This window comes from Chenopodium quinoa, unplaced genomic scaffold (assembly GCF_001683475.1).
Source record: "Chenopodium quinoa cultivar QQ74 unplaced genomic scaffold, ASM168347v1, whole genome shotgun sequence".
Classification (NCBI taxonomy): Eukaryota; Viridiplantae; Streptophyta; class Magnoliopsida; order Caryophyllales; family Amaranthaceae; genus Chenopodium; species Chenopodium quinoa.
Window position 1 is genome coordinate 2,534,801 of NW_018744502.1, and position 23,417 is coordinate 2,558,217.

A 23,417-nucleotide genomic window follows, 5' to 3' on the forward strand; every position below is an offset into this window, starting at 1 on the left:
ATGACATAAGCGCTCTTGGGTGGGGTGGACCATTCCATCCAATTTTTGAGAAGGGGCCCAACTATCGGCAATGGCATTATCTCTTGTTGTCCATCCATGAGGAAGGACAACTTCTTGTTCGGCCAACAAGGGGTCTAACCTTGTTACAACTTGCTCTTCCAGGGTCTCCTTAAGAAATTCCAAGACTTCCTCCCGGTAGTTTTCCTCACTAATCCCAAATGGATAGGTGTTAGTCATATGCCGAAGCCTAGCAACGCGCCAAACCATGAGAGTTAAAGTCTCAGGTGGTACAGCGAAAGCCGGGTTTTGTGCAATCTTATTCATTAGAAATGTTAGTATAGGAATTACCTTGTAGTCAAAAAGAAGAAGCCAAACAAGCCGTTTTACCCCTTACTAGAAAGCTTCCTGCGAGGACGCCCTCCATTCCACTAGCCTTAAGCTAATGGCAGACATAAGAAAGCATTAGTCTAATAACAGAAAAGTCATAAAGCTAAGGTCTTCTCCTGTCCTCAATCTTATTAGTCGTTGTCTCCACTAGCTGTAGAGCGAAGTAAGGCATTCCAGCTAAAAGCAGCAGCAACTAGAGCATCCTGTCTGAAGGCCGAGGACAAGAAAGCAAGTCTGCTACTCTGAAAGGGCTAGCTAAGACAAGGAAGCTAGGCGAAAGGCAAAGAAGGCTAGTTTGGCAACCAGGTGGTCCATCAGGGGAGGAAAGACTACGGAAGAGGCCCCTGCACGGGCCCGAAACTCCATTTCCGGAAGATTTCGCTTGCTCTCCAAGGGCCCGAGCCCTAAAGGAGGAAATTTTTTCATTGATGCAACAAATTCTTCATGAGCAGGGGATCCCCGTGGAGGATCCTCACAATATGGAGAGGGCTGTCGACTCCTATTTTGCAGGGGCTGAGGAAGAAAATAGGTTATATTTTCTAAAAAAAAAGGGGCGGGAGAAAATCCGAATCTATTCAAACCTATGCAGGGAGCTCTCAAAGTAATGTCTCTCTTAGATTCTCCGGTGGAAATACGGGAAAACTCCATTCAATTCTCGATGGAAACGGAGTTTTTCGAATTCTCCCCGGAACTAGAAGATCATTTTGAGATCTTCAAACATATTCGAGGGTTCAATGTAACTATTGTCACTTCAGCCAACATACAAGATGAGACTTTACTACCGTGGAGCGGCTTTTTGCAAAAATATGAGGGTCAGTAAGATGCCGGAAAATCAAAATATACGAGATCACAAACATGGATTGCTCGCAGCTAAAACAAAAAAGATGTTAAAAAGCTTTTTGTAAATATCCCGATACCGATTTTTCCGGCTCCATGACCGAAAAAACCTAACATACTAGTAACAGACCGAAAAGGTTTGTGAGGTTCCTGCTAGAGTGACTCTCACTCTAGTGGGGAGAAGGTAGATAAGAACGAGCGAAGCGAGAGCAAGTTCTAGTGGCGAGCTGTCTTCATGGTTCCCAGGTCATGGTATAGAACTCGATGTAGCCCTTTTGATGCGGTGCTTTCTCGATCAACTATCTGACTTTAATGAAGAAAGACAGCTCAACGAAGTGTTTTCATCTATATTTTAGCCACTGGACATGCCCTTACCCTCGAATGAAGGAAGGAAAAGTTTAAGGGCATGTTTATATCGTTCTAAGGCAAAGGGAAGGTAGGTCTTTATAGGGTATCAGACTTATAATTTGCTCATACTATTTATGTTGAGCTTTATTCATACTTGAGCTTTCTTCATACTAAAGTTGCTCATACTGATCATTTTCTCATACTGATGGTTTGTTAGGCTACTGCTGTCTCTGGTTGGTTATGCTACTGCTATGTCTGGTTAGTCTATTACGATCTAGCATTGGCCCCAACAAATTGTCTAGCCACAGCGAATAAATCAAGCTGGGAAATTAGGGATCGGAGCTATTAGCACTGAGTGGTTTGTCTGAAAATAGGAGATGATTCAATATCAACCTATATCAACTGAACACCCCATAATAGATAGATAATAATAAAATCTGAATGATGATTTAGATTAATAACTTCTTGAGATTTTATTACATATACTCTAAGGGGTATCAAAATTGATATGTGTACTTTTTTCTTGCTTTTCCCCCATAATGCAAGCATGTAAGCATGTAAACAACCTTAATTCTTTGAAAGCACTAAGTAAGTAAACTACCTTTTGTACGATATCAGAAATGACCCGTGACCCAAAAGAAAAAAGATGTTCAAAGCTTCCCTTTAGGAATAGGCAGTTAAGTCATACCAGACATGAAATCCTCATCCTCAAATGAAAGATATGTGATGAACCACGCTTCAACTAGATTGGTGACCAAATAGGATCAATTGAGTATTTTAGTGATAGGTTCAACCACCAGGCTCCAACCTAGACTCTTAATCATAGACAGACTTGCACTGACCTCAACATAAAAATAAAAAAAATAACAAAAAAAAAGATTTTGTTGAAAGCAATGCCCAAAGACTCCCATGCTAAATTAGAAAATGTTCGCACTGCTCCCTGCCCGCTTCAAAAGGATAGTGGTAAGAACGAGACTTTATTATACAGTAGAGTAGCCAAAGGGCTTTCATCCATATAGCTGAAAGATCGTCTTATATAAAATCTGATTGATTGAGTATTTGGAGGACTTTTTGATACATAGGGCTCTTCTCTTTTCTGATAGAAAGGTTGTTTGTTAGTCAAGTCAATTTACGTTTCAAAATCGAATTTTCGGCGCTACTCCTTTGTAAATAGCAGTCGACTACTCTTTTGACATTGTGAGGATCCTCCTCAGGGATCCCCTGCTCCTGAAGAATTATTTACATCAATGCAACCATTTCCTCCTTTCGAGCGGCGTAATCAAGAAATTAAGTTACGGGCGGCCCGTGCCGGGGCCTCTTCTTTGGTCTTGCCTCCTCTGATGGACCACTTGGCTGCCCATCCTCATCGTCAGGAATCAGATACGGATTCTCAAAGGATCCCGGTGGGGTACTTGATCCCCCAGGTATTCCCCCCGAACCAGAAGGATAGAATTGCGCATATGCTTGCGACAACTCGTCCATGAAGAGAAGAGTTATGGCATTCAATCTCATATTGCAAAAAATCCAAGAATTTCTAGGGGCACTAGCACGATAGCCAAGCGCATATGCTAGCCTATATCCAAAGAGATATAGAAAAGCATATGTAAAAACTTGAAGGCTCATGGGGAGCCTCCTAAAAGCCCAATAAAAAATATAAAAATTCGTGTAAAAGTTGGTAATTCTACTTTCTAATAGAGTCGTTAGTTCCGCAGCTATGGGAGAAAATTCCATTGTTTAAATATAGATAGGCAGAGTTAACAGATAAGGCCACCCGTTCATCAACATCAATAGGTATTTGGAAAATAAAAAAAAGTTCCCGGACGTGATAATACAAAAGGTCAAAGAACCTAGAAGGTGACCGATAGGTATAAAATCATTCTGATGGTCATATTTTAAAACTTCCTTGGCCGTGTAGAACATGAATCAGCATTATGTCATTCTTACAAGTGATCACCCATCCAGGATTGGAAGAAGTGCTATATGAAGACTTCGAGATCAAATAGAATATGTTTCTTTCCATTCCTCGTGAGCCACATATTTCTCCGAAACAAGAGATCAAAGTGATTTTCTTCCTTTTTCCAAATAAGTCGGCGGCCTTACACCATTGGGATACTTTGAATAAACTAGAGTACATATAGGATACACCTGTGTTAAAACCTTTTCTCAAGATATCTTCCAAACTCTTGGGATCCTTGCTTTGGATGTTGTTCCCCCGGTGTGAAAGCAGTTGATTTCGTAGTTTTAGAATTCTGCTGATCCCAAGTACTCCATACCTATCATTGCATATTAGAATATAGAAAGTAAAGAAGAAGAGGCATAACCATAAGGATTGTGTGAAATAAGTAAATTGATCCAGTTGAGGCATAAGAATGTTTGATTTTAAGTGATTCTCTCCAGACAGCTTAACTCCGTGTAACACCCTAGAAATTCCTTTTCTTTAAAATACCCATTTTTCCCTTTTAAAATACGAAAAAGGAAAATCTAAGACATTACTGCCACCATGAAAACGACTAAGGCAAATATCAAAGACTCACACACAGCGGAAAGTAAAAGTCAAATCAAGTCAAACAAGGTCAACCTACAACTAGGAACCATTGTAGGCCCTTAAAAACCAAGCAATATTTAAAACATTTGCGTTAGTCTCATTATCATAATAAAATAAATAATATTCAAACAAATAAAACACATCATATTCCTATGAGAACTAAGCATGATTCGCTCTTCACTCATGCCCTTCATGAATATGCTTCATCACCTGAAAAGCTTTTCTCTACTTGTCCCCACTACTCGCCATTAGAAATGGGTCGTCGTAGGGCCAAGAAGACAAGGCCAAACAAACATACAAACACACAATCAGAAAAGCTGAGTACATAAGCGTAATAAAACACACTAACATGCTTTCATCCTAACAACACACAACTTACCCTGTTGCCCCTGTTTACAAGCACAGAAAACATTCAACACCTAACTATACCAATACCAATGTTCATTTAATTTTGATTACACATCGAACGGGTTTCCAACCAAATCCCTGCCTCAAATAAATAGAGGTAAACTACATCGGGAGCTAGCCGGGTAGCCAAATGTCTCATGAAGTGATTGGACGTCCTGCGCATAATAATAACAAAAAGGAAAATACAGCGTTCTGTACTCCCAGTAGAATTTATGGTCAAATATAAAGTCGCATAACTCCCCCCATATGTTCATACTCAAGGTATATACGTTCCAAGAGTTTTGGTGTATAATCTCTTTCACTTTACGTTGCTTTACATATTATTATACTTGGTGATGACTCTCAAACCATTACACAATCAAACATTACACTTCATTCAAGCAATCAAACATACCAATTTAATTCTTGAATAATTAGTGACCACATAAATTTAATAGTTCAACCCTTTTTAATCTACCTCAGTGTCAAAGACACCTTAAACGCATAATGCATCGCAAATCCTATCCCTCGGTGTTAGAAACACCTTAAGTGCATATAAGCACCGCAATAAAATTTATTAGCTCAATTCCAATGCTGAAAGCATTAATAAAAATTATATGAACCATAATAAAATTCCTTTTCAATATTCCAAACCAAATTAAACACTTAGTTTAATTAAACATGCTTTCTATCATGCCAATAATAAAAGTGTGGTTCATATCCAATATGCCAATATAATTAATTCCAATCACCAATTCACCAAAATAATTCATACATCACAACTCCATCACCAACATCAATCCAAATCAACAATTCCAACCAACACCTATCATGATACTACTTGGAATTAATTAAACAAAACCTAGCATGCTACTATACACTTAAACCATCACCAAGTACACGAACGTACCTTGAATATGATCTCAAAATCGCCACGACTAAATAAAATCACTCACTTGAAAGTCTCCTACAAACCAAAATTATAAAGAAGTATTAATACCTCTCACACAAATTTCCAGCAATATATACTCTCTTTAAATCACTCATAAACCCTCTAAAATAATCTGAAATTTTATTTAAAACCCTTACTTTTATTCCCAAATTAATGGGTAATTAAAAATCCTTTCAAGAAACTTAATTATAACTTATATATAAAAATTTCAGCATTATTAAAACTTATAAAATTGTTGTAATTTAAATTAAAAACATTAATTGCAATAGTTTTAATCAACCACAATCAAATGCCATCAATAAACGTTAATTTAGAAACCTAGGGTTTTCAATTTGGGGATTTTTAATTTAAAATTAAAACTGAAAATTAATATACAAAATACTTATTATTAAACATCATAAAATCATCACAAAACCCAAAAACAATAATTAGATTAAGGTAGATTTAAATTAAAAACAAAAACAATAATAATAATAATAATAATTTATTTATTTTTAACACCACCGGCGCACACAGCCACCTAGGCTGGCTGCCGTCGCCGCCGCCTGATGGCTAATGCTGGCGGCGAGTACTGGTAGTGGTAGCCGCCAGCTAGTGGTGGCGTGTGGTGGTGGCCGGCCGGTGTGTGGTGTGTGTGGGTGGTGGTGATTAAAAAAACATTAAAATTAAAATAAAGGGGAAGGGTAAAAATTAAGGGGAAAAGAAAATAAGAGGAGAGAGAGAGAGTTTACCTTTGGGTGCACTCCACCTTAGGCATATGATGGGTATTTATACCCCCTCTCAATATCCCTCCTACTTAAAATTCCTTTACTACCCTTAATGATCCCTTTCCTAGTCAAACTAATATTTTTACTTTCCTTAAATACCATTGACTTTAAAAATTATCTTTTTATAAAATATATACCCCAATATTTTTAAATCATAAAATAAAATATTTTCAAGATTATTAAATAATTAAAAATGCACTTTTAATTAAAATCATTCTTTTTAAATTAATGAAATACCCTAAATAATTCATTTCGAATTATTTAAATACTTTAAGAAATACTTATTTAAATTAAAATACATATAAAAGTACGGGGTATTACACTCCGTCAAGCCTCTAGATTTGGTGGTTAAAGTATGTATAGGTGGTTGGTTGTTGACCAACAACGGAATGGGACAGGCATTGTTTGAGCCCTTTTTCCAAGTTAAGAAAGACTGCTTCTGACGAAAGACCCTTCACTGCACACTTTCTATCTGCTTTTCTACTTGGCTGTACGACATGAGTTTCAGTATACCAAAGGATCAAACCCCGTTGAAGCATTGGAAAAATGTTGACCATGATTTCGAGCGCTTTTCAAAAACAATTTGCTCGCAATTCCTTAAGTGGACAAGTCCAACAGTACGCCCACTAGATCCTTCATAGAGAACTGTGAAAAGAGTCTAGAAATCAATGACGAAGAACAACTAATGAGAACCGGTCAAAATGATATCTCAAAGAAGGATCACCGGATAAACATCGAAGGATCAGCTCGACTACAGCTAAAACTCTGAAATAAAGCTCGTGGAGCCTGTCGTAAACCATAAATCAAACGATGTAACTTACAGACATGTTTGTTTAGAACGAGCAGGGTCAACAAAGCCTAGTGGTTGAACCATAAATACTTTTTCATTCAACTTACCATGTAAAAATAAAAAGGCATTTTTGACATCCAACAATGCTCATAGAGGGTTCATATGGCACTCAATACCAAGACTTATTCTGCAGAAGAGCGATATACTCATCTTTCATAGCCGAAACCCCCAACTGTTACCCTCAGGAAGAAGGAAGAGCTCTTTTACACTCCTATTAGTCTCAAAACCGAGCTATCTGCTAAAGGAAGAAGTTCACTGCGAACTCCAATTCAAGCTTAAACCAGCAGCATACACAGAAGCTCCCGTCGGGGAAGAAGGTCCCCACGAGCACTCAAAAAGGATTTTTCTTTACTAAAAGTAGACTTAACCCATCTATTCAAAATAGAATCAGGGTCATTACATAAGATATGCACAATATGCTTCACCACAGATGCTTTGTTCCATTCATGAACTCTCTTAATGCCAAAACCACCTTCCCTAGTAGGAGGTCCCAAGCAAGGCTCCAGTGTGCTTTCAATCTATCCCTTTCCACAGGAAAAAAAAATTCGCTCAATGTCCTTGAAAGGGTAATATTAAGATACTTTTAAAGTAATTCTAAATAGAAAACAGGACTGATTTGATCAGTTGTACCATACTAGCATAAGAAAGGCTCTACTGGACAAGGACTTCACTCCGGTAAGAATCCTTTATACTAAAGCTTTTACACAAAGATTTTCTCTAAGTGTTCGAGTGAGGGTTGTTGACTCGGCTCGGAATTAGAAGCTTAAAAAGCATTCCTGTGACCTGACGGGCCATATGAAAGGTTTCTTTATCCTCCTTTACAAAGACATAACAATTCAAAAAAGGTAACCAGATCTATTCACTTGAGTTCTTTCATCAGTGAATCCGGAAGTGACTCCGCTAAGGCTAAAACTTCTCCCTTCCTTTTTCCCTTTACTGATCCTTATAAATAAGAATTGTAGTTCATATCACGAATGGTACGCTTTTAGGGGTGGAGTTCCAGTTTCTTACTCTAGTATAAGCTTTAGCATCCACAATGATAGGTAGTTTAACATATAACTGGCCCCTAACGTAATATAATCAAATGAGGATGGTAATTACTATTTGCTTACTTGAACAAGTAAGGTTCTTCCCGAACTCTTTGACAGGGGCCTTTACCTGCTATCTCACTCTCCTTATAATGTCTATCTTTACCTGGAACGAGAAGGAGAGGGATTTCAACACTCTGTTCTTTAGAGCTGAGCCAATAGAGGGGTTTGGACGTTGAGTTGAGAAAAGAAGGCATGGGAATGAGTTACTAATAATGAGCTCTCGAAAAAGGCTTTGCTTATGCTTTAATTCCTTGGTTTGCTGGTTTAGGAGCAGGTTGTAATAGCTAAAGCTATGCTTTTGGAAAGAGGGAAGATTGAAGCTCCTTGCTTGAAAACTTTTCTTTGACTACCATTAATAAGGATAGAATAGGACTTGGAGTCTAAATGCATTCATTATATAATTATTGAGAATGAGAGATAGAAGAAACTTAAGATGAGAGAGCGTATCTTTATCTTTAATGAATTTCCATTCCAAACTATTACCATATGCTTTGTCAAGATCGTCTTTGACGTCAGCGTTAGCGGTAGTGATTTCGGAAAATCCTAACTTTGAGGACCAACTCGCCAATTTGACTACTGAAGACATCATTAGGGCTTCTCGCATTCTCGATCTTCGTTTTTTCTGTATTTTCGGCTTGATAATGGTGGAATTTTGATTTAAGGTTTGCAGTTTTGTGAACTGGTTTGATTAAATTGATTTTGTGAGTATTTGTTTGTGGTTTTTGGAGGGAGTCGGGATGAGGGAAGGAGGGCGGTGGGTTGTCGGGGGTAGAGGACTAGAGGTAGGGTCGCCGTTGGGCGCCGGCAAGGAGAGGGGGTGGCGCCGGCAAGAGGGGAGGGGCCTAGGTTGCTGGTTGAGGGAGGGGTAGTGGGTTGTTTTTTTAAAAAAAAAATTAGGAAAATCCTCTTTGGGGGTCGCCGACAGGAGAGGGATGGGTGGGGGATCAGGGCGTCGCCGGTCAGGGAAGGGGGTAAGGTGGTGGCTGGTGGGTGGGGGAGGGGTTGGTTTTTTTAAAAAAAATATTTTAAAATATATTTTTGAAATTATTTTTTTATTAAAAAATAAATATTTGGTAAAAGATTTTTTTTTAATTAGTTATTGTCTTTGGTAACAAAAAATACAATGTTACCAATAATAATAAGAATTTTTACAATTTATCAAAGTGAAAAATGAAAAATTGGATAGTACCAAAGAGAATTTCCCAAAAGATTAAGAAGAAGAATAAGAATTGGGATGGAAATAGGGATAGGGTTGTTGATGTTCGAGCAGTGGAGACAGAAGGCAAGCAATGGAAGGGGGAGATGACTCCTGATGATCTGGTTGCAAAAGCGAAAAGTGAGCTACGAAAGGGGAATTGACTGGTGATGATCCGGTTGTGAAGGTGAAAGACGAGCTTAGAAAGGGAGGGGTGGTTGGGGAGAGGGAGGGGGGTGGGGTCGCTGGCGTTGAAGGAGGGAGGTGGTCGCCGGTCATTGGCCGCTGGCAAGGGTGGCTAGCAGTGGGAGGGGATAGGAGGCCTGGGTTTCTTTTTTTTAGTTTTTTATTTTATTTTATTTATTTGACATAATTATTTAATGTTAACTAAAAAAGGTTTTTTTTTTTTTAATAGTATTAATTTTTTTTAAAAAGGATCAATCACATATTGACACGTATCATACTTTACCTTAACAACTGGTTACCTTCTAATCGAGTTAATTCAAAAATTGGCTTAATTTGAGCTAACCACGTCTTCTTCATTTCCTCCAAAGTTAAATCCATTAAAAAGCAACCACCATTGCCACTATACCACTAAACCACCCCCACAAGGCCACAACCATAAATCTCAAAGATTTCAAATTATGGTAATGATGGTGGACATGGCATTGCAAGGAGGCAGATTTTCGAGGGGAACTGAAGGTGGAATTGGGATAGGATAATTGAAGCCGGTGATAATGATGATGAGAAAATGAATATTTGAGAGGAAATGTAGAAGAAAATGAAATGGAAGAGGTGTGCAACTAGAGGAAAATGGAGGCATATGATTGACACACTAGAGTCAACATCAGAAAAAGCTTGGTCAACGCCTAAAGTAGGACAAGGTAGCTTAAGCAAAACTAAAATTTGTCGATGGTTTTAACTTGCTATAATATAATTTAAAATGATTTTTCATACTAAAAGCATACTACTCCTTCTGTCCCTTTATTTTTGCCCCATTTGACATTTTACGGTATTCAAGACACACCTTATAATGCATATATCTCTTATTTTATTCACGTAAAAATTATAAAAATTTGATATTAATAAAATACTCAAAGAAATAAATGCTACAAAATCACACATGATTACATTAACTATTATAGATCAATGGCAATTAATGGTCAAAGCTTTAAAAGTTTGACCCAAATATTAGCAATGGGGCAAAAAATTAGGGATGGAGAGAGTACTAATTTTGCATGTAAAAATCACTGTAAAGATGAGCAATTTATAGGTCTTCAGAATTCTATTAAAGGTTTACAGGCTTTTGTTTTTCAATTATAAACATAACCAGTACACAAAAAAAATGTTATTCAACTCATCAACAGATAAACTATGCTGTGAGTGATGCAGTTGAAAATAACAAAAAATTTATACTTTATAGTAACAGTTTGTTCTATATAGCACATTAGTACTACTATTTTACAAGATCAAATCATCAATATTCACGTACAAAACCCATTATTAGCATGAGCAACGAAACAAGCAAGCTAGTGACTAATCTACCCAGAACAGAAGGATCCTCAACAAAACTCAAATGTCCTAAACAAAACCCAAGCTCTTGGGTTGGTCCATTAGCAGTAACAAAGCGTGTTTAATTTACATTCAAATCATGCACATTGCATATCATGGGCAGAGTTCCTTTTCCAAGACCTCAACGCTTGCTTTTGTCATCCTTGTCGCTCATTTGCGGGGTATACTGACTGGTTGATGAAGGTGAATAACCAGGAGCACTAGGAGAATAGCCTGCACTTGGACTGCATGAAGAAATATATAGCAAGTCAGAAACATCAGAATCCAAAGAGACTGCAAAAGCCAGAGCACAACAATGATTATTTCTATCGCTCATTCTCACCTGTACTGAGGAGAACTGGGGCTATAATCAGGGCTTGGACCTGAGCCATATGGGCTGCAAGCAGAAGAGTGTCAAAATATAAATTAATAATAAAATTAAATAAAAAATAAATAAAAACCATGTATCCATCGAATATGCAACACCCAATGTAATTTGGTCATTCAAGAAAATAATGCAGTGAATCAACCTAAGGGGAGGGGCACTATAAACCATAGTGAGAAGCTTCTGAAGGACTATTAAAAGTTAGTCAATAATTATGAAGTAGTTGACATAGAGAAAAAACATGTTGAACATAGATGAGTATTCTATTAGTTTATAATACATATCCTAAGAGAGAACAAGCCTCTTGAATGCTTGCGATATCTTTCAATTTTCTGTAATTCTATTAATACACTAAAAACATAAACTATTTACATTCATCAGCAGAAATGTTCCTGTGAATTGATCATAAATCTATATTTTAAGGCTAATGTTACAAACAGTACCTGCTTGGACTATAGCTTGGGCTTGAAGGGGAGTAAGAGGGCGACGTCGGCGAGTAAGATGGTGATGTCGGACTGAAATAAAAAGGCACAATTATAAGAACAAGCTGTAATAAGATATTTGCAGGTTCATAAACTTGTGTATGAGTCATAATGCACAATTAACACAATTTTAGGACAAAAAATCACACACTGATGCATAAACCAAAAGGTATACCTGTAATTTGGGGAGGTAGGGCTGTAGGGACTGGATGGTGATATTCTTGGGCTGCTTGGAGAGTATGCAAGTGATGGACTGTATTTGGCTGAAGGGTTATAGCTTGGAGATGTAGGACTATAGCTAGGTGAAGTAGGACTATAACTTGGGGATGTAGGGCTATATCCTGGAGATGTAGGGCTGTAAGCAGGAGATGTAGGGCTGTACGACGGAGAAGTAGGGCTGTATGATGGAGATGTGGGACTGTAAGATGGAGATGTGGGGCTGTATGACGGAGATGTGGGGCTGTACGATGGAGATGTGGGGCTGTACGACGGAGAGGTGGGGCTGTAGGCTGGAGACGTGGGGCTGTAGGCTGGAGACGTGGGGCTGTAGGCTGGAGACGTGGGGCTGTAGGCTGGAGACGTGGGGCTGTAGCTTGGAGACGTGGGGCTGTAGCTTGGAGACGTGGGGCTGTAGCTAGGAGATGTGGGGCTGTAGCTTGGAGATGTGGGGCTGTAAGATGGGCTGGTGGGTGAATATGCTGGGCTTGTAGGACTATAGCCAGGAGACCCAGGACTGTAAGTCGGGGAAGTAGGGCTATATCCAGGAGAGGTTGGACTATATCCTGGAGAAGTTGGGCTATATCCAGGAGAAGTTGGGCTATATCCAGGCGAATTTGGTGAGAGATAAGCAGGAGATGAAGCAGGAGAGAAGGCCATGCCACCAACAAATGGAGAAAATGAAGCATCATTAATGGGCGAATGTCGGATATTTGGGCTGAGCAAGTAGCTAGGAGACATCATACTCTCATGGTAAGGTGTTCCGGAAATGGGTGACCGAGCAGGTGTCATCCCAAATTCCAAGCCTTCCACATAACTTGGAAGATGGACTTCAATAGCATGCTGCAACATTTCCTCATTAAGATATAATGAACAGCCACCAGTTCCAATTGGTGCTAGCTGTCCCAACATGATATTTTCTGTTACACCCCTCAAATAATCTGATTCTGCATATACAGCAGCATCAAGAAGGATATCCACTGTTTCTTCAAATGAACATCTCATCAAAGGGCCAGTATCATTCCGATTGATACCATGACGAGTAATAGCCATCAAATGTCCACGATATGTCATTGTATCACACAATATGGCCAAATGGCGGTAATTCACATACGATCCATCAAAAGAAATAACAACCCGCAACTCATCTAGCAAGGCCTTACGAACAGCCTCAATTCCAAGAACCTCCATAACTTCAATCAAATGATTACTCGTTGTCCTGGTAGAATCAACTTCTTCATGACACATAACAGCAAGAAGATTGACACCTTCAGTATCCAACATCCACTCGGTTTCAGCCTTAAAACCTTTCTCCTCGTCAAATTTATTTACTTTACTCTGTTTGATGAACACCTTGTTGATATCTGGGATTCCTTTCAGTGCCATCTCAGTCAACATACTACCAGCAACCTTCTTAAGGAATACATCATCCTCTGCAGAATCATCCTCCAGGTCACCCTTCTGACCTTCATCATTCACAATACGTATACGAAGGATCAACTTTTCAGCATTGTCATCAGTAAAGATACATGTCATGTCGTCACTGAATTCCAAGTTGATTTTTTCCGCAATATCAGCCATGCTCAACTTTTTATCCACCATCATTTCACGGTTCAATTCTATACGAAGCAACCAAGGAGAAATTTTATCTGGGGAAACCTCTTCATCCGGCATTTCATAGTAAGACCTGACAAAGTCAACATCCTCTTCAATGATAGTGCTCATAGGATCTGGATCGTACCACACTTCAGTGGCATGAGTCACACTTCGCAGGCATGTATATTCTAAGATACATTGCACATTTTTCGCCCTCTCCTTTGTCTTGCTAATTTCAGGATTTAAGAAGACTGATAGAGAAGGAGTTTTAATTTTCTTTGCCACGTTGATGATCTCCCTCAGCCTTGGAACACCAAGAGTGACATTCTTGGCACTAACACCAGCAAAGTGAAAAGTGTTAAGGGTCATCTGAGTGGCAGGCTCACCAATTGATTGGGCAGCAACACAGCCTATCATTTCCCCAGGAGCTACCAATGACTGCAAAAACCGAGACTCTATTTCACCAATAACCCAATCAAATGCTTCACGGTTAAGCTTGAACTCCCTCAAGACACGTTTGCTGGCAAGTGTACTACGAAGCAAGATATTGAAGAAGAGTGTGGCATTCTTCTGAGCCTCTTTACTCAAAAAGTCATCACCAGGAACAACTTTCAACCTTTCCTGAAGCTTATCTACTGCTTCCACAATTTCCATTGGGTGCATATCAGACTTTTGCCGCATGTCAACCTTGAATGTCTTTTGAGCATTCCATAACAGCCTCTTAAGATTCACAGGTAATGGCCAAGAGTTATCTCCTGTGGTAGCAATATCAGTCGCAAGTTGACATCTATCAACTTCAAGTTTTTGAACCTCCGCATCGAACACATTACGGAACTCACGAATGGTTCTCAGATCATCCACATGCTCTTTCAACATATAATCTGGCTCCCAGTTATCAGCATCAAACTCATATCTGTATGTTGCCTCAAATTCTGACTTCTTCATTTTCAGGGAATCCAACTTCTGGGATTCTATCCAAACAGCATCCATGCCATCTTCACCATAAAGAAACTGAATAACATCTCCAAGAGAATTCCTCACAGTACCATCATACTTGACCATGATATCCTCCATAGCCTTAACTAGCCTTCTTTGTATGTAGCCAGTCTCAGAAGTTTTAACAGCAGTATCAATTAGACCTTCTCTACCACCCATAGCATGGAAAAAGAACTCCTGGGGAGTTAATCCTCTCAGGTATGAATTTTCCACAAACCCACGACTTTCTGGCCCAAAATCATCCTTTGTGAAATGAGGTAATGTTCGACCAACAAATCCAAAAGGTATCCGTTTGCCTTCAACATTTTGCTGTCCCACACAGGCAGTCATCTGGGATATGTTAATAAAACTTCCTTTTGACCCAGCAGTAACCATAGCCTTTAGGTTGTTTGTCTCAGATAGACTCCTCTGAGCACTACTTCCAGCATCATCACGAGCTTTATTCAAAACCTGAATATTGGCCATCACTCAGTAACTACTAGACACATAAGAGCAATCCAAAAATTAAAATAAAAAATAAAGATTTCAATGACCTGATTGACTCTGTTTTCAAATGATTCCATCATCGTGCGTCCAGGTTCAGGCTCCAACTGCTTTTCTTGAGCAGATCTAATCAGGTTTTTCACTTCATTTTTAGCTTGTGATATGGTCACATTGATGGTCTCCATGGTTGATGCATCAGCAATTGTATCTCCTATCCCAATACTAAAACCATTCTGCAATAGCCAGTAATTAACAAGCCACTGGGTATGCCCCAAAAATTTACGAGCAGCATCTGGCCCAACTTCTTCCCTGTAGTAGAGAAAATTTTCAGATGAGAATTACATATAATCATCTCTATACTAAAATCTTATCCTGGGGAAGCATCATGCACAACAATGATAGCTCCACCTTAAGCAGAAATGGAAAGGAAAGAAGTAATATGAAAACAGAGGAACAAGCTACTCCATACTATACATGCACCAGCGACTTGAAGCCAGCATAACCAACTCAGACAAATAAAAAATCCTGCTATTTAAGATCCTAATATACTATACATGCACCAGCGACTTGAAGCCAGCACAACCAACTCAGACAAATAAATAATCCTGCTACTTAAGATCCTAATAGACTAGACAGCTAGAAACTTGATGTATCAAGCAGTATGATAAAAGAAATCAAAAAATAAAAAGGAAGGGGTAAGGAAAAATAAACAGATAACAGATTGCATAGTTTGTTAGCTATACAAGTTCAAAAGTGCACTGTATCAACACATTGACAAGTATAAGAAAAACTCTGTCCAGATGGTAAAAAAAAGAGAGAAATATACCAGATAACATGAATCAAACTCCCACTGGATGACCCAAGGGTCTTCTTACACAGTGTTCCAGATAGTAGTTCTCCTTTCTCTATCAGGACACGAGTATCCCCTGGAGTAAGAAAACCTGTTTCTGTCTCCTGGTGCCACGCAGAAAATCTAACGAGATTTATCTGCTTTGGTATGATAAGATTGAATACTTGCTTTCCAGTCCATATAGGCCTGGGCTTCAAGATAGCCGGCTGAGGAACTTTCCCATCAAAATCCTCCCACCACATAAGAATATTCATAAAAACATCCTGTTACCCAACAAAAACAAAAAAGGGAAAAGTTAATGACCTGAACTACTGTGCAGCTATGAAACACAAAGAAGTACATATCATCGAATCAGTCACCTTTTCTATGAAGGTATCCCTCTTTGTGACTTTACGGCAACCTAATAGGGTATCCTGCACGATTCCCATAACAGGCCTGTTGGCTTGTGGGGAGACGATACATTTTGGAACCATCATTAGCTCAAGAACTTCTGCTCGAGTCTCAAAAGACTGAGGAACATGCATGTTCATTTCATCACCATCAAAATCAGCATTGTAAGGTGACGTAACAGACAAGTTCAATCTAAATGTAGAATAGGGCATGATCTTTATTCGGTGACCCATAATGGACATTTTATGGAGACTGGGCTGTCGATTGAAAAGTACAAAGTCCCCATCATTCAAATGTCGTTCAACCTGTATTTAACCATAAAAAAATGTCAGCAAACCCTTAGTCAAACAAATCAGATGTGATCCTTCATCTTCAATGAGTAGAAAAATGACCTTGTACCCCAGCTCCAAATGATGATCACTACTCTTCTTCAAATAACGGAGATCAAGCCTCTGACCATCATCCCTGATAATGTACTTAGCTCCAGTTTTACCAGGAGGAGGATGTGGACCATAGTCAACAAGTTCTTTCAGCCTATATAACAAAAGCAGATTAGAACATAGTCTGGTAAACTTTCCGAGTTTCCGCAGATGAAACAGGAGAAAAAATACACCTTTCAAGATTATAAGGAGTCACAGTCTCCGGATATGTGAGATTTAACGCTATACTCCAGGGAACACCCAATTCGTCAATGTTTATATTTGGATCAGGAGTAATGACAGTACGAGCTGAGAAGTCCACTCGTTTTCCCATCAAATTGCCTCTTATACGACCTTCTTTGGCTTTCAGCCTTGTACATATCGATTTGATTGGTCTACCTGATCGTTGTGTAGCCTGACACCAAAGTGGGATGTCAGTTAATTCTAGACTTGAAAACAGATCAATAATTATTTCAATTTGAACAAAGATGTGGAAGGCAAAAAAAAAAAAAAAAAAAAAAAGCGCCTACTCTTGGCTGTCCAGGCAGCTCATTGTCAAAGTACGTAGCAATATGAAACTGCAGCAACTGTGCAAATTCAGAGATGATATGTGCAGGCGCACCATTCCTCTCTTGTCTTCTCAGATTGTCGTTATGACGAATGATCATAGCTAATTGATGGGTCAAATCATCCTACAAGTAATTGCAAATAAAAAACCATTATGGAACTATATAGCCAACACCCCAGAATACCCGTACATGTCTCACCAAATCTTATTATTTTACCATGCAGAAAATGAAAACAAAAGCAGACACTTGCCTCACTCCTAGAAGAGGTATCCATCATCACAGATGGTCTCACAGGAGGTGGAGGAATAGGAAGAACTTGAAGAATCATCCAGTCAGGGCGAGCATATCTGGGACTGAAACCCATCAATTGACAGTCTTCATCACTTATTCTTTTCAGAACACTAAGCACCTGAACATTTTAAAATGATAAGAACTGCTTTTAATAATATTGCAAAAAAGACAAAGCTAGAAAGATAATTAGCAGACCATGACACCAACCTTTTCAGCAGTAAGCTGCTGCTTTCTCTCAGCAGGCTCAGGAAGCTGTTCCTGCTCATCACTTTTCTTCTTAGTATTCTTGTACTCAGCTATAATTTTCATACCTTCAATAGTGAAGGTTGGCTGTTGCGCACCACAGCCACCACGACTCTTCTTGGCAGGCTCTTCATCATCCTGATCTTGTACATCCATTGAATCACCTCCTTCACATTTCCTTTTGTTTTTACAGGCCTCCAATATTTTCTTCAACCGGTTTTTCGGATTTCTAATTTTCAATGCTTGCTTAAATTTGTGGTCTTCCTGCAATAATGAAGAAAGCAGCAACAAACCCATCAGTGGCAATTCAAACTTGAACTTGTAGGCAAATCGATAGCAACACAATGGTTGATGAGACGTGTATATTAACCTCCTAGAAGGCAAACGACATCTTTAACAAAGAATGTACAACACTAACTCATATAAGGTTTATTGAGATACTTAATTTCAAGTCACTGTTGCTTCTTTATGAGGCAACCACTGCCTATCAAGCCGTGAGTAGGATCCTGTTTTCTGTCAGTGCCTCTTTGTTCAGAGGCTCAAAGATTCAATTTTAATAGTCAAATATCTTGTCCTAAAAATTGGCAGAAAGCGGTGAGGACCTCCTAAGCGTCCAAGCCTAAAACAAAGAGGTGGCAGTTGAATACTTTTACTCGAATGACGTAAGGTTAGGGACCTCTGAGACAGGTATGGGGTGCCAATTCTATTCAAGGGAAAATTAGTTTCCTTCTTTAGGGGCAACATAAAATGTCTGGCAATCTTAAAAACGGCTTAGTCTTTTAGCCTAAATTAATATAACAAATTTGATTTTCGTTTAAGTTAATGCATCATAGAATCATACAGCTATATATAAAATACAGCAAGCATGATTAAATCATATGTAATTGGTGTAGCCTTGTAAAATCATAGTAACACAAGGTATAATTGAAGTTAAACTGACACTAAATAACCTATATGCATTCATTCTCTACCATCCTAAAGTGAAATTTGATCTGTTATTCCAATCACGACGAAGTCACCATTAACAATCAGTCAATGTTTCAAACACAGTCACTAAGAAGCAAATTCTCCACCTTATATTTACGGAAAAAGCAGTCAAAATGTTCGAATACCTCAGATAAGCTATTAATTTCGAAGCAAGGATTGTTTCACATATTATGACATAAAGTACATTACTACATCAGCTCAATTGACATCTACAACTATACATTGCCGGGGGAAATTGCCATGCAAGCGCGAATCAAATAAAGAGTTCACCTCATCGGCAAGAATCTTGGAGCAATTGTAGCAAACACAACGCATAATACTAAGTACAGTCTTCAAAAACCCAATATGAAACATTGGCTTAGCAAGCTCAAGATGTCCAAAATGACCAGGACATTCCGCCATGTTAGCTGTACATGTATCACACTTCAACTTCCTATCAATCGTCCCGAGCCTCATATCACTCAAACCCCCCGGTTTCGGCTTCCCTCTCTCCGTCGTCTCACTAAACTCCACTTGCACCACCGACATTTGCCGCTGCACATTAGAAAACCCAATCAATCAATCAAACAAACACCACAATTTCACAAATCCGATCAATCAAAACAAAAACTAGGGTTTCCAAATCGAAAAAGGCAAAAAAATTACAATTTCATCCGGACTCAGAATTCCGAACTGAATCAAATGAACTTTCGAAACCTCTGCTGGTGAATACGGAAATCTAGTATCCATCTTTGCTGGTAGTCAATTAATCGATAAAATTTCACTGAAAACAAAATTAGGGTTTCGAAATTGATGAACTGTTAATCAAAATTTTTTCAAATTGAAATTGAAGATGTTCTTCTGTAGTGCTGTAAGTGAGTTAGTTCGAAGACTTTTGTCTTTTTTTTTTTTCTGTTTTTGTTTTTTGGATTAAGGAGGGAGAAATGGAGAATTTGTGGATCTCTCCCTAACCAATTCTCTCTCCGCGGCGGAAGAGAAGAGTGAGTAAATAGAGAGATTAGGAGACCCTAAGGGGTTTATTTATAGACGAAGAGCCGGAAGTCGCGGGGTGTGAATTGACGAAAATACCCCTTTTGAAGATAGGTTGAAAAAATGGTTGTTTGGTTTTATGACGAGATTGTCCTTGTGTTAGACCGACTTTCTTGGTTTTTTTTCAAGTTTTTTTGGCCCATTTTTGTTACGAGTTTGAGTTGGTTGGTCCAATATTTAGGGTTTGAGCCCATATTAAGCTATATTAAAAATTTGAAAAAAGTATTTTTTTTTTTTTTTGGGGAACTCAAGCCTCAAGGTAACTCGGCATTTTATTAAATCAAGTCAAGTTATGTAAGAGTGGGGAAAAGGGCCAGTACAAAACATATTCATTACAATTGCTTATATCCCTTCTAGCCATTAAATGAACTACAGAATTAAAAGACCAACTAACATGAGAAAATGTACAAATATCAAAAGACAATGTATCCCTTATAATGTCTTATAAAATGAGATGAGTTGGAGAAGCCTTGTAGGTAGTGCACTTAACCCCATGGATCACGTTTACTACATAGCACTCAACTTGTATTATTGTATACCCCAAACATAGTCTCAGGCTCTTGTATGCCCATCCATCAACTCACTTACACACATCTCCATGTCATAGTCCCACGCCCTTGTATGCTCATCCATCAACTCACTTACATACTGAAAGGAATGGTGTCCTTCCAACAAGTGTATTATTCTGATAGAGGGTTCAGAATTATTACAGAGCTAATTTTTCAGTAAGGTCAAGTGATCAGAAAGCCTAGGTGGAGGCCGCTTCCGATCAGTAATATTAAGGTATAATTAATATTACAGCTTAATCTTAACTGAACCCTTCGGGTCGAACCCAATCGAACAACCGATCCGAGACGACGAATTAATCCGAAGGATTTAATGAGTCGACGGAGTTTTACGAATACAGACGTCGGATATCAAGCCTAGGGCGTCGAGACCGAGCGTCGCAAAATCACAAGCAACAAGTACGAGCATAGCCGTAGCTAAGGTAGGCTAGCTCATCACAAGCCTAGGCGCACCATGTGTGTGCTAAGCGCACCATGGTGTGCTAGGCGCGCCATGCGTGCTAGGAGCACTAGGCCGCCCATCGCAGCACCACCTGCGTGTGTGCGTGCCTTCGCATGGCACTGTAGCACCGCAGCGTGCGTGCATGGGTGCCTAGGCACTATCGCACCAAGCACAGCACCCTTGTGTGTGTGCATGTGCGTAGGCACCATCGCAAGCCACGCACCAAGCACAGCACCATCGCAGCAGCAGCCTCACACAGCAGCACCATGTTAGGCCTTGTGTGCGTGTGCGTGTGCGTGTGCTTATGCCTAGGGCCATCGCAAGCCATCGCAGCATCACAGCACCAAGCTTCGCATGCTTGTGCGTGTGGCTGGCGAGGCGATGCCCAGCATGCGTGGCTCGCTAGCAACACGCATGCTGGGAAGTGCGAAGGGGGCATTGCGTGTGCGTGTGCGATGGCGAGAGAGGCAATGGCCAGCGCTAGCTGCTAGCAGCGCCTAGCACTAGCACTAGCACGAAGCAGCAGCACAAGCATCGCCCAGCACAGCACGCATATGCTGGCTGGGTGATGCGGGGCTTGCTGGCTGGTGCTAGCTTGTAGCACTAGCTAGCGTGCCAAGCTGGCTGCCAGCACAGCAGCCCTCCTAGGCCAGTTTTGTGAGGGTGGAGACCAAGGGCTTGGAGCATGCCTTGGGAAGCAAGGCAATGATCCCCCCAAGGTTCATGGTCCTCACCTAACTGTCTCTCTCCCCTTGACACTTGTTGCATTGTGATTGCATTTAATTAATTATTTAATTTAGAATTAAATAAATTAATGCTTGTGCACATGATCCCACATTGATCATGAAATGGGATTCAAGTTCCCATTCTCTATAAATACCCACTTGGTTGGGATTTTAAGAAGAACACTTGAATGGAAAAGTAAAGGCAACTCCATTGTTGAGTATACCTTGAAATTCGTAAAATTCCAAGTTTATATTTGTACGAGCCTCGACTAACCTTCGAGGCTTAGGACGCTCGGGTCGGGTTCGAGGGTACGATCCCGTCGGAGGTCTCGTGTTTTCGAGGTTCAAGTAAGAGCTCATAGTTGAGCAAAGCACGCGTCAAAGGTATAATCTTTTATCCTTTATTATGCTTTTAATTATGTTTTGCTTGTTAATTGCATTTATTATGGGGGCGGGTCTTGGCGGGTTTCATTCCGCGTAGTGTGGGTCACTACGAAACCCTACACATACATCTTCATGTCATTCACACTCCACTACAGTGTTAGGGTATATAATCTTATCATTTGACAAAATCTAGGGATCCTGCAAAACCTTAATGTCCCTCCCATCACCCACTCTCCATGCCAAGCCATCCATTAATAGAGATTTTGCACCCTCACAAGCTTCTCCAAGAGAAACTTGGGTCATGTCCCCTATTTGCCTCCAAAATACCCCGACCTTTTAAAGTAACGAGCCTTCAAAATAACATGGATTATATTACGTACCATTATTCTTGAGAAGTCACCACGACTATTTCGCTAAGAGAGCATTATTATTAAAGCACTTCATATCTTGGAAACTCATGTCACCCTTTGCCTTCGAAAGGCATAATTTTTCACAACATTGTCAGTGGAGCTTTCACACATCCTCCCTAAAACCCCACCAAAATCTGCAGAGTAGAGTATGAATTTCATCAACTAATCCTTCCAGGATTTTTAAAAACTCATCATACGCGGGGGGGGGGGGGGGGGATTACTTGTGCCACCGATTTGATAAGGACTTCATTTCCCAGTCTTGAGAGCAATTTTTCTTTTTACCCATTCAGCTTCTTCCATATTCTCTCCTTTAGGTAAGCAAACACAACTTTCTTTGACTTTCCGATCACCGTCGGCAAACCCAAATATTTTTTCATGTCATGCACCCCTAAAGTTTCAAGTATCTCTATTCTTCGACTAACAGGTACACATTTGCTAAAAAGTTACCTTTGTCTTATCAAGATTGATTTTTGGCCAAATGCCCTTTCATAAGTCCTGATGATCGATATCAACAATGGTTGAACAATCCTACAAAGTAGCTTTAGCATATAATATGTTATCATCAATAAAAAATAAATGTGATACTCTAAGGGAACCATTACATATTTTGGCCCCACTTAATTTTTTTTTTCTTCTCCAAAGTTGATTAGGGGATTTTGCTCCCACCAATCGGAATGCGCCACGTGGGCCAATCTGGTCCTGCCAAGTGTCCCCCAGTTGGAACTGTTAGGGTTTGCCACGTGGCACACGCCTATTCGTCCACCCTGGACCTATTATGTCATGACACGTGGCATCCTCCATGCCTAATGGAGAAACCGGCCACCTAGGCCCAACTTCCAAGGGAAGCCCAATCAGCCCTAGGTTAACCTAAACCTAGGATTGGCACGTTTCCCAAGGTTATAAATACCTCCCTTAATCCTCATTAAGGGGGATTACGCACATTTAACACTCTCACCTAGAGAGACCCAATCACTTTTATTTCCGCATTGATTACTCCTTAATCAAGTACTAACTTGACCGTCGGAGGCGGATCTCCAATCATCC

At 39.7% G+C, this 23,417-nt stretch overlaps 1 protein-coding gene across 1 annotated transcript; it reads right to left on the bottom strand.

Annotated features, from left to right (window-relative positions):
• Nucleotides 1–10,692: 10,692 nt before the first annotated feature.
• Nucleotides 10,693–19,974, bottom strand: LOC110697987 (DNA-directed RNA polymerase II subunit 1-like). Its single transcript, XM_021875385.1, has 14 exons — nt 19,463–19,974; nt 19,088–19,351; nt 17,795–18,094; nt 17,547–17,705; nt 17,258–17,419; nt 16,922–17,142; nt 16,701–16,842; nt 16,278–16,613; nt 15,895–16,181; nt 15,119–15,377; nt 11,953–15,035; nt 11,739–11,810; nt 11,254–11,307; nt 10,693–11,155 (listed from the first exon to the last, which is right to left on the bottom strand). Exons 1-14 carry the CDS (start codon nt 19,544–19,546, stop codon nt 11,053–11,055), a joined length of 5,526 nt encoding a protein of 1,841 aa, XP_021731077.1. The 5' UTR covers nt 19,547–19,974; the 3' UTR covers nt 10,693–11,052.
• Nucleotides 19,975–23,417: the final 3,443 nt, after the last annotated feature.